General features: G+C 44.3%; 1 protein-coding gene across 1 annotated transcript in view; it reads left to right on the forward strand.

Annotated features, from left to right (window-relative positions):
- The window catches only part of pfkma (phosphofructokinase, muscle a), a 59,279-nt gene extending 47,996 nt beyond the window's left edge, over positions 1-11,283 (forward strand). The window contains exons 18-19 of the mRNA XM_061810969.1: positions 10,924-11,029; positions 11,128-11,283. Of these exons, the coding sequence (XP_061666953.1) occupies positions 10,924-11,029; positions 11,128-11,269 (248 nt within the window). The 3' untranslated portion in view covers positions 11,270-11,283. The remainder of the gene's footprint in view (positions 1-10,923; positions 11,030-11,127) is intronic.
- The last annotated feature ends 1,382 nt before the right edge of the window (positions 11,284-12,665 follow it).

Here is a 12,665-nt window from a genome sequence, read left to right on the forward strand (position 1 = left end):
CCATGAGCATTATCAGTGGGAACCGAAAAATTGTTTCCCACCGTTTCCCAGGACAAAAATCAACGGAACCGAAAGATCGGTTACCATACTTGCCGAAATCCTCATCCCTGGGTCTTGTTCACGAGTGAGGGAAGAATGGTGCGGGAGATCGACAGACGGATCGGTGCAGCGTCTGCAGTGATGTGGACTTTGTATCAGTCCGTTGTGATAAAGAGGGAGCTAAGTCAAAGTGCAAAGCTCTCAATTTACCAGTCGATCTACGTTCCTACCCTCACCTATGGGCATGAGCTATGGGTTGTGACTGAAAGAACAAGATCCTAGATACAAGCGGAGGAAATGAGTTTCCTCCACAGGGTGTCCGGGCTCACCCTCAGAGTTTGGGTGAGAAGCTTGGTCATCCGGGAGGGGCTAATTGTAGAGCTGGTACTCCTCTGCATTAAGAGGAGCCAAATGAAGTGGCTCGGGCATCTGATCCGAATACCTCCCGGGCACCTCACTGGTGAGGTGTTCCAGGCACGTCCCACCGAAAGAAACCCCGGGGACCACCCAGGACACGTTGAAGAGACTGTCTCTCAGCTGGCCTTTTAACGCCTCGGGATCCCTCCAGAAGAGCTGTATAGGAGTGGCTGGGGAAAGGTAAGTCTAGGTATCTCTGCTAAAGCTACTGCCCCCGCGACTCAACCCTGAAAAGCAGTAGAAGATAGATGGGTAGTATAGTTGAAGCCACATTAAATGAGCTTCTTTGTGCAGACTTAACATGCCAAATACAGTAAGTACCTGATTATGTAAAAAAAAGTACACATTTCTAAAGACAGTGAACTGAGAGAAAAAAGCTCAATAGACTCTAGCAACTCTGCATATTGTTCAAGTTTTCAAATTCTGTGAGGATCCATGAAGGCGAGTGTGTGTGCATGTGTAAACGTGAGCTGGTGGCCTTGAGAGAAACAGAAATTACTGCATTTAATGTTATTTTAAAAGTGAGATTGCAGCCAGCCCTACTAATTTTGTCTGCATTGTACAGTTTTTGGTGTCTTTTCCCAATCCGACCCCAACAACACACATGCCCACCATCATAATTTTAATGCAAAGAACGAGAAAACTTTTTTGTCCTGGTGACAAATTTAACTAGCAAAGTTGCGGGTGCTTAATGAAGGGGGAGGCGGAGCACTGACTTAGGTGAAGGTCAGTAGGGCATCGCATTAAACCAGCTCACTGTCCGGAGTCCAGACAATGTTAAAGTTCTCACCTTCTGTTTTAAATAAAATTCAAGATTACGATTGTACTTCAGTGATTTAGTCCTTACCTTGACACATTCTGACTGTGCACTTCAGGATGAATTATTAACCCACAGTTCATTGTGCGCTTAACATGCAAGTAAAACTCTATTCTTAATGCGTAAATAAAAAAGTAAAAACCATCAAATACACTTTTTACCATGGAAAATAAAACTATGGCAACCTCAACCTGCTGGATTGAACATAATCTAAAAAAGTTGTCGCAGCTTCACATGCTCTGACACCAAGCGAGATGAGATTTCCCAGATATTTGTTGTTGTCTAGAGCAGTGGTTCCATCAGGTTTAACAGCATCAGCTCTGTGACCTCCAGGAGGTGAGCCACTACCACCCAGAGGGGGGAAAAAATGAAAGTGCTTGTTTTAGTTAACTGCTGCTCTCACACTTTGGAGAGTAAACAGGACAAAATAACTACAGTATTTGCATCACTGAAGCGACTCAGGAGAAGTTCCAAGACCAGGAAAACTTTGACTTTGACTTACATTATGAACCTGATAGAAGAATTTCTTGCAGTGCAACTCACTCCACTGAAGAAAGTGTGAGCACTGCAAAGGTAGAGCATTTCAGAGATGTGGCAGTGGTAGCCAACTTCAGTTCAGTGGACTTCGCCAGTCCTCCACCAAGCATAGCTCTTCATGTGCAGGATGATAAACTGGAGAATTTAGATGTCCCTTTTCCAAGTCTACCACAATCCATTTTAGAGACTGAGGAGTTTAGTAATCCCCAGAATGCAGAATATTTTAACACACAGGCAGAATCACCCAAAAATAATTTTTGCTTCATGCCAAATCTGAATGCTCAATCTGAACATGTAACACGAGACATCAAGAGCAACACCATTGAGACTAAAGGTCAGGATGATTCCAACCTATCACAAGCTCACATGAAATGTCTGCCAGAGTTAATCATTTCTCCATGGAAAGATATGGACGAGGAAGCTTTGGAGGATTTTGAAAAACTGGAACAATTGTGTTGCATTTCTGGAGATGAGGAGGACACATTAGGTGACTTTTTTTTGGAACGTTTAAAGTACGATATTTAAGGGAGGAAGACAAGAGGAACTTTTGCTCGTGAGGACAACGTAGGGAATGTGTACAGTTACTATCTCCTGCCCATTCTGGTCACATCTCCAGGAATCCTCCTTTTTATCTCCGTAGGGCGGTCTGCAATGTAACAAACCAAATGTGAGAAACAAAGCAATCGTAAGCAATCATGACGAACCAAGGAAACGGGAGTCTTTGTGATGTCTTTACTGCAGAGTGCAGGCAGAATGTTGCAGCTACACCTTTGTGACGTCTTTCCTGTCCTCTCAAGACCGTCACAGTCTTTATATTGTCTGCCACATCACTTTCTGGTGTTCCCACGGCACGGGATGTGCCTTTCTTCACTGCATCACATTGTGTAACCACATTAAAGGGGAAATCCACTGGTTTGCATTAACAATGTATCAAATAGGTCATGTAATATGTACTCTATTTTGACAATGTGAGGCTAAACCCTCTCTCATTTAATAGTGTTTTGAGAAGATTTTTAGCGACAATTACGAATTTTTAGGAGCGCTGCCATTTTTGCGAGTCACATGACCTACGTGCCTGATGTGACGTGTACCGTGCCGCAACAAAGGCTCAATTACATGGGAGACCATTTATGCCTAGCGCTAATTTCTTGGATTGATCCTCATCTGATGAACAAATAACAGAATAGGTTGATCAGGAAGACGCAGGAATACTTCCATACACAACCGTGAGCGACAAAGCCGTGAGCGGCTCGGCCGCTCAGTTGATCTGGAAGGCCGAGGAATTTTTCCATACACAGCCATGAGCGGCTCGGCCGCTCGGTTGATCTGGAAGGTGGAGGAATACTTCCACCCACAGCCATAAGCGGCTTGGCCATTCGGTTGGTCAGGAAGGCAGAGGAATACTTCCATACACATCTGTGAGCTCTGCCGCTTGGCTGAAAGTAATGTTGAATATTCGGATGGTTCTTCGGGCGGAATGATATGGAGTCTGATGAGCTCGCCCGGGGACGAGCTCACGGCTCCGCCACTTGGTGGAGGCAGCTACCCGGCCGAGTGAGCTCACGGCTCCGCCGCTCTGTATTCCGCCGTCTTCCCGATCAATCGATACTGCTATTTCTTCATCAGATGAGGATAAATCAGAGAAATCAGCACTGGGCATATCTGTGTCCCATGTAATCCAGCGTTTGGAACAGCAAGTAACACGCCCACGTAGGTCATGTGACTCGCGAAAATGGCAGCGCCCTTGAAAATTTATAATTGTCTAAAAATCATCTCAAAACACCATTAAATGAGAGCGGATTTAACATCACGTTGTCAAGATAGAGTATATATTACACCCTTTAAGTATAGCAAAAGCACTAAAAGCAAAACAAAAGAACAAATATATAATTTTATGTATGCTTACTCCAATTACTCTAACAGTTAGACGTATGGAACACCCCTGGTTTCATCTGGATTTCACAGAACCCTTTCTAATTTGGAAGATAAAATATTTTAAATTCAAAATGGATAGAAAATACTTTTATGTATGATTGTTTGGATAGATTCTCAATCAACCAGGTGATGCACAAAATGAGCCCTGCAACAGTTCCACACAAAAATAATTGTAAAAAGAACAAAACCAACAAACTTGAATTCATCCATCCATCCATTTTTTTAGCTGCTCATCCTCACAAGGGTTGTGGGAGTGCTGGAGCCTATGCCTGCTGTCAACGGGCAGGAGGCAGGGTAAACACTGAACTGGTTGTCAGTCAATCGCAGAGCACATGGAGACAAACAGCCACACTCATAATCACGTCTAGGGTCAATTTAGAGTTTCTGATTAATGCTGCAGGCTTTTGGGATGTGGGAATGCAGCCCTATGGGGGCACAAGCCAGTGCGATTTGTAGGGTGATCCCAAGACCGGAGAAATGCAGAAGATTGCGTCAGGAAGGGCATCCGGCATAAAACTGTGCCAAACAAATATGAACATTCATCTAAAGAATACCATACCGGATTGGTTGTGGCCGGGGTTTACAACGCCTGCCCCCAGCACCGTTAACCTGTAGGGTGCCAATGGAAAAAGAAGAGGAGGAAAGCGGATTTGTTGGCAGAAGAAGAAGAGGAATGCACAGAGCTTGCAACCGAGTGAAGGACTTTGAATGTTGGGACTATGACAGGAAAAGCTTGGGAGTTGGTTGACATGTTGATTGCGAGAAAGGTTGATATATTGTGCATCTAAGAGAGCAGGTGGAAATGTAGTAAGGCTAGAAGTTCAGGAGCAGGGTTTAAAATAATTTATCATGGAGTAGATGGAAAGAGAAATGTAGTAGGGGTTATTTTAAAAGAAGAGCTGGCTAAGAATGTCTTGGACGTGAAAAGAATATCGGATCAAGTGATGAGGCTGAAATTTGAAATTAAGGGTGTTATGTTTAATCTGATAAGCGACTATGCTCCACAGGTAGGTTGTGACGTAGAGTTGAAGATTAAGAAGACAAAGGTAGAGGAGAGAACCATGTGGTGGAAGCTGAAAAAGCACAAATGTTGTGCGGCCTTTCAGAAAGAGGTAAGACATGCTCTTGAGAGACAGGAGGAGCTCCCGGAAGACTGGACGACAGCCAAGGTGGTCAGAGAGACAGGAAGGAGAGTACTGTACTTGGTATGTCTTCTGGTAGGAAAGGGGAGAACGAGACTTGGTGGTGGAACCCCAAAATACAGGAAGTCATACAAGGAAAGAGATTAGTTAAGAAGAAGTGGGACACTGAGAGGACTGAGGAGAGGCGAAAGGAATACATTGAGATGCGACGTAGGGCAAATTTAGAAGAGGTGAAGGCTAAACAAGAGGCATATGACGACATCTACACCAGGTTGGAAACGAAAGAAGGAGAAAAGGATCTCGACATGTTGGCCAGACAGAGGGATAGAGATGGGATTGATGTGCAGCAGGTAAGGGTGATAAAGGATCGAGATGGAAATGTGTTGGATGGTCCCAGTAGTGTGCAAAATAGATGGAAAGAATACTTTGAGAAGTTGATGAATAAAGAAAATGAGACAGAAGGAAGATTAGAAGAGGCAAGTGTAAAGGACCAGGAAGTGGCAATGATTAGTAAGGCGGAGGTAAAAAAGGCACTACAGAGGATGAAAAATGGAAAGGCAGTTGATCCTGATGACATACCTTTGCAGGTACAGAAGCAATTTGGAGAGGTGGCTGTGGAGTTTTTGACCAACTTATTCAACAGAATACTAGTGGGTGAGAAGTTGCCTGAAGAATGGATGAAAAATGTGCTTGTTTCTATTTTTAAGAACAAAGGCGCTGAGCTGTGGGAACTATAGAGGAATAAAGTCCCTGAGCCACTCAATGAAGTTATGGGAAAGAGTAGTGGAGGCTAGACTCAGGACAGAAGTATCTACGAGCAACAGTATGGTTTCATGCCTACAAAGAGTACCACAAATGCATTATTTGCCTTGAGCGTGCCAGTGCAAAGTACAGAGAAGGTCAGAAGGAGCTACATTGTGTCTTTGTGGATCTAGAGATCTATGACAGAATACCAAGAGAGGACCTGTTGTACTGCATGCATCAGTCTGGTGTGGTGGAGAAATATGTCGGAATAGTACAGGACATGTATGAGGGCAGTGGTGAGGTGTGGCATAGGTGTGACAGAAGAATTGAAGGTGGAGGTGGGACTGCATCAGTGATCAGCTTTGTATGCTATGGTAATGGATAGGATTACATATGAGGTTAAACTGGAATCCCCTTGGGCCATGATGTTCAGAGATGACATTGTGATATGCAGTAAAAGTCGGGAGCAGGCAGAGGAACAATTTGAAAGACGGAGGCATGCATGACAGGAGAGGAATGAAGATTACTTGAAGTATACACAATATACAGTGAAGAAAATGAGTATTTGAACACCCTGCTATATTGAAAGCTCTCCCACTTAGAATTCATGTTGGTGGTTACTTTCGGCTTGTCCCTTTCAGGGTCGCCACAGCACATATATGTTTGGCACAATTTTTAGGCCAGATTCCCTTCCTGACGCAACCCTTCTCAGGGAGTGGAAGCCCCAGTGGGATATGCACCCACAACCCCTGGTTTACCAAACCAGTGCTCTAACCACTGAGCTACAGGGCCTCACTTAGAGTTCATGGAGGGGTCTGAAATTTTCATTGAAGGTGCATGTCCACTGTGAGAGAGATAATAGAAAAAGAAAAATCCAGAAATCACAATGTATGATTTTTTTTAAATGATTTATTTGTGTGATAAAGCTGCAAATATATATTTGAACACCCGTCCATCCGCTAGAATTCTGACCCTCAAAGACCCGTTAGTCCGCCGTTAAAAGTCCACCTCCACTCAATGTATTATCCTGAATAAGAAAGATGCAGCTGTATGAGGTCGTTTGCTGCATAAAGGCACCTGATCACCCCATACAATCCGTAAGACTCAAACTTGTAACATGGCCAAGACCAAAGAGCTGTCCAAAGACACCAGAGACAAAATTGTACAACTCCACACCGCTGGAAAGAGCTACGGAGAAATTGCCAAGCCGCTTAGTGAAAAAAGGTCCAATGTTGGAGCAATCAGAAAATAGAAGAAGCTAAACATAATGGTCAATCTCAGTCGGAGTGGAGCCCCATGCAAGATATCACCTCGTGGGGTCTCATTGATCCTTAGAAAGGTGAGGAATCACCCCAGTACTACACGAGAGGACTTGGTCAGTGACCTGAAAAGAGCTGGGACCACCGTTTCCCAGGTGACTGTTGGTAATGCACTAAACTATCATGATTTGAAATCATGCATGGCACGGAACGTTCCCCTGCTTAAACCAGCACGTCAAGGCCCATCTTAAAGACCAAGTGTCATCCCTATAAACATTCTAAAATAGATATTGTAATGAAAAATACATATAACATTATTCACTTCAATGTCTATACGAAAAAATAAATATGAGCGGAGAGCGCGTCATCCATGCACAAAGTTGCAGAAGTGTCATTTTACGATATCCAAGTGGTCACCACATTGGCTGCGTCCTCTGTCCGTGACGTCACCTGAACATTCGCCAATGAAAACACGCGGTGCACCCTAACTATGGGAGACAAACGCGCCCCTTCTGACAGGGAAGCTCTTTTCGGAAAGGAGAACAACACACAAACGAGTGAAGTTACCGGGGAAATATTACACTATTGTTTCGAACCATATTCAGATGATATGTGATCACGGCCAAACCCCATCCCCGTCTGATCCTCGTCCGCGGCGGAGATGAGCCATCCTGGCTCATCGCAGCTGGCCGCTGAGGCTTATGACGGACCCGAGCCATGCTGCTTTAGGGGGTTGTTCACAGACGCCGCAGTACTGTGCAACACAGTTGAGCCGGGGCGCTTTATGTGCGAACGCGGCTGATTGAGGCATTCTCGGCTGGGTTCCTCAGAGCCGCCCCCATCCGCAAAGTCCGACGCGCAGCCTTCGCAGAAGCTGTGACCGGCGAACACAGCGCCTCAGACGGTGTGGCTGATTTTCGGCATCGTGGTGGCATATAATGGAGCCGAGGCGTGCTACTATTCGAGAGTTGTTCAGAGCCACTGCAGTACGCGATGAATACTATCGAGCCGGGGCACATTACTGCGCGCACGAGGCTGAGTGAGACATTGTCGGCTGGGTTCTTCAGATTCGCCGCCGTCCGCACAGCAATCCGACACCGTCCGACGCACACATCGACATATTTTGTACGCGGGTCTTTTGTCATGTTATGAGAGAACGATTACGTGGTCCGCCCCAAACTGTTATTTTTTTTTAGTAGCTAATTCACACCTACCTGTGAATTGGAACCCACGAAGCCGCCGTTTGCGAGCCCGAAGCGCAGCCTTCGCTGGAAAAGCGACACAGCAGCCTGACGCCATCCGACGCGAACGTCGACACATCAGCCCCAAACTATTATTTTTTTTTAGTAGCTGTATACAAGCCTACCTGTCATTTGGAACCCATGAAGCTCTCGTCCTCTGCACCCGTGCAATACATTTTTCACGATGAACTGGGTCTCATGCAAACTTATGAAGGGTAAATCCATTCTCCCGAGTGTTCAAGCAATGTCCAGCAATTCAACGAGCCGGCATTTTGGCTAACACGAAGGAAAAACAAGCTACCTTCCCAGAGGTAAAACTAATGGAAACAAATGAGTCCACTTGGGGGCGCTTCTCTCCTTTACATCACTTCCTGCTTCTTCTGGAAAACAAATCCCTCGAGAGGATTTTCAAGGCGGGAGTTACAAAAAGCTGTATATGTCAAAATCATGTTTTGTAGTAAAAAAAATGCATGGGCCCATATTGGCTGACGTTTCTTCATTAATAACAGTGGTCAGATGAGACCAAAATGGAACTTTTTATTCATAATTATACTAACTGTGTTTGGAGGAAAACGAATGATGAGTTCCATCCAAAGAAGACCATCCCTACTGTGAAGCATGCTGTTGGTTGCGTCATGCTTTGGGGGTGTTTTTCTGCACATGGGATTGGACGACTGCACTGTATTAAGGAGAGAATCACCGCGGCCATATATTGTGAGATTTTGGGGAACAACCTTTTTCCCTCGGTCAGAGCATTGAAGATGGGTCATGGCTGGGTTTTTCAATATGACACAGCCAGGAAAACCAAGGAGTGGCTCCATGAGAAACATATCAAGGTTCTGGCATGGCCTAGCCGGTCTCCAGACCTAAACCCAATAGAAAAATCTTTGGAGGGAGGTGAAACTCCATGTTTCCCAGCGACAGCCCAGAAATCTGTCTGATCTAGAGAAGATCTGTGTGGAGGAGTTGGCCAAAACCCCTCCTGCAATGTGCGCAAACCTGGTGAACAACTACAGGAAATGTTTGACTTCTGTAATTGCAAACAAAGGCTACTGTACCAAATAGTAACATTGGTTTTCTCAGGTGTTAAAATATACTTATTTGCAGGTGTATCACACACATAAATTTTTGAAAAAAGTCATACATTGTGATTTCTGGATTTTTCTTTAGATTATCTATCTCACAGTGGACATGCACCTACGATGAAAATTTCAGACCACTCCATGATTTCTAAGTGTGAGAACTTGCAATATAGCAGGGTGTTAAAATATTTATTTTATTCACTGTATGTGCATGAATGACAGGGGTCAAGGGGGAGTGAGACTCCAGGGAGAAGAGAGAGCGAGGGTGGACGACATCAAATACCTGGGGTCAACAACCCATAGCAATGGTGGGTGTGGGAAGGAAGTGAAGAAACTGGTCCAAGGAGGTTGGAACAGCTAGCGGTAGTTGTCTGGTGTGTTCTGTGCTAGACAAGTCTCTGCTTGGATGAAGGGAAAAGTTTATAAAACAGTGGGGAGGCTGGCCATGATGTACGGATTAGAGACGGTGGCACTGAAGTCGCAACAGGAAGCAGAACTGGAGGGTGGCAGAATAAAGATGTTGTGGTTTTCGTTCGGAGTGAGCAGGTTTGATAGGATTCGAAAGGAGCTCATTAGAGGGGCAGCCAAAGTAGGATGTTTTGGAGACAAGGTTCAAGAGAGCAGACTTTGATGGTTTGGACATGACCAGAGGCAACAGAGTGAGTATATTGCTAGAAGGGTGCTGAGGATGGAGCTGCCAGGCAAAAGAGCGAAAGGAAGACCAAAGAGAAGGTTGATGGATGTTGTGAGGGAAGACATGAGGGCAGTTGGTGTTAGAGAGGAAGATGCAGGAGATAGGCTTAGATGTATAAAGATGACACACCGTGGCGACCCCTAACGGGACAAGCTGAAAGGAAAAGAAGAGGTTTTTGGGATGTGGGAGGAAACCGATGTGTCTGGAAAAAGCCATGCAGGCACGGGGAGAACATGCAAACTCCATACAGGGAGGGCCGGGATTGAACCCGGGTCCTCAGAAGTGTGAGGCCAACGATGTCCAGCTGATCCACTATGCTGCCCTTGAATTCAATTCAATTCAAAGAAAGTTTACCAGAAGTTAAAGGGAATTTTGCCGTTGTCATTCTCCTTTAGTGCCACTTTGATGGCAGAGGAACAGACTTTGTTGTGAAAATTCACAAATCTATTCATTTTATCTTCTTCCAACAATCATCAAAAGGGTTTTCAGGTAAGAGTAATTTTTTTGGTGGGGGGGTCTTTTTTATTATTGTATGCGCAGTCTGACACCACTCAACTCAAGGGTAAAATGTTGATAAATAAACAGTTTAAAAATGAACAAAGCATTTGAACTCATGCCTTTATTCAGCTTTGCGTTTTGAATGGCATGAGCACGGCATTTAAAATGCAGTCTAAAAAGACCTACGGATACATGTATGCACGCATAGAAGGTGTGAGTCAAGTTGTCTGTTGAACCTCAGCGAGTGGCTCACCAAACCCCTGGCGTTCGATTGAGCCTAGGTTAAAAACCACTGGCCTAGTGTAAGAAGCTAATAAAGTAACCTACAACTTGACTAGGAAACTCCCTTGTGTCGAGGGTCATATAGACGGATAGTTGACCGTATGCGTCATGAGATCCAAATTAAAGTCCTCTGCACGATCAACGCAGATCAATCAAGTATTTTGGGGCATTCCAATTGGTACGTACTATAAAGTGCTCTGAACAACTGCACTGAACTCTTCTATGGTTTCCTGCAGGTCGCATCTTTGCCAATACACCTAACTCTGCCTGTGTGCTGGGCATGAGAAAGAGGGCGCTCACCTTCCAGCCCCTAGCTGAACTTAAGTGTGACACGGACTTTGAGTATGACATGCATGCTGCCAACCCAATGCAGAGACTTGATTGCTGCCAAGTATTTTTGTGCTAATTACTCCCCAACCTTCACGCTGCATTTGCTGCAGGCACCGCATTCCAAAGACGCAGTGGTGGCTGAAGATTCGGCCCATCATGAAGATCCTGGCCAAGTACAACATCAAGCTGGACACATCAGAGCATGCTGACATAGAGCATGTGGTCAAGAAAAGAACCCCCCTTTGCAACTGATGGATGAGCACACAACAGTTATCTTTATGTTACACATCTATTGAGAAGTATTATCAAGTGAGAATAAACTGGTAAACCTGTTGCTATTTTTCTATTTAACAAAACAACCATATTATACAGTGTGGTGAAAAGGTATTTGCAGCCCTCCTGATTTTTTTCTATGCATGTCACACAATGGTTTCAAATCGTGAAACCAATATCAATATCAGAGACAACCCAAGGAGATAAAAAATCCACTTTACAAATGACAATTCAATTTATTCATTCATTCATTGTCTGAGCCGCTTAACCTCAAGGGTCGTAAGAGTGCTGGAGCCAATCCCAGCTGTCATGGGGCAGGAGGCAGGGTACACCCTGAACACTTAAATAGAAAATGAAAAGTAGGCTACAAGATCTCAAGAACCAATGTATCATGTCACGATCCAAAGAAATTTAGGAAGAAATGAGGAAAAAAAGTGATCAGTCTGGAAAAGGTTAGAAATCCATTGCCAAGGCTTTGGGGCTTAAGAGAACCACCATCAGAGCCATTATCCACAAATGGAGGAAACTGGGAACAGTGGCAAACTTTCCCAGGACTGGACGACCAACTAAAATTACTCCATGAGTGTGACGTTGACTCATCCTGGAGGTCACAAAAGAAGCTTGAACAACATCTAAACATCTGCAGGCCTCGCTAGACTCAGTTAAGGTCAGTGTTCATGACTATACCATCTACCAAAATGACATTGGCCAAAAATTGCATACATGGGAGAGTTCACAGACGAAAACCACTGCTGTCAGCAAAGAATACAAAGGCTTGTCTCACATTTGCCCAAAAAACATCTTGATGATCCTTAAGACTTTTTGAGAAAAATTCTGTGGATTAACGACTCAAAATTTTAACTTTTTGGAAGGTATGCGGCCTGTTATGTAGAGCTTAAAAATGCCCCAGCATTTAATTAAAAAAGAACATTATGTCAACAGAGAAGCATGGTGGTGGCAGTATGATGGTCTGGGGCTGCTTTGGCACGTCAGGATGAGAACATCTTGGTGTGATTGATGGAACATGTACCAGAAAATCCTGGAGTTCCTCAAACCAAAATAAAAATGATGGCGTTGAGTTGAAGGGGAGCACAGTGATGAAAGATGGAAGAGCCCTGCTCACACACTTGAATCATATGTGACAAGATTTAAATCTCTTTATTTCTGCTTTTAATGATGAAAATGATAGGTATGATCTCTTTGAAAATTTGCACTCTTATATGTTGGGTAGGGCACCACTAATCATGGGTGGAAATTTTTATTGCGTACTACGAAGTGATGACAGAAAGGGAGCTGTGGATGATTTCAAAATTGTAAAAACATCTGTTTTACTACAAAACATGGCACGTTTTTAAATTAAAAGACAAGAGATAAA

The sequence above is a fragment of the Syngnathoides biaculeatus genome, chromosome 2 (assembly GCF_019802595.1).
Source record: "Syngnathoides biaculeatus isolate LvHL_M chromosome 2, ASM1980259v1, whole genome shotgun sequence".
NCBI lineage: Eukaryota > Metazoa > Chordata > Actinopteri > Syngnathiformes > Syngnathidae > Syngnathoides > Syngnathoides biaculeatus.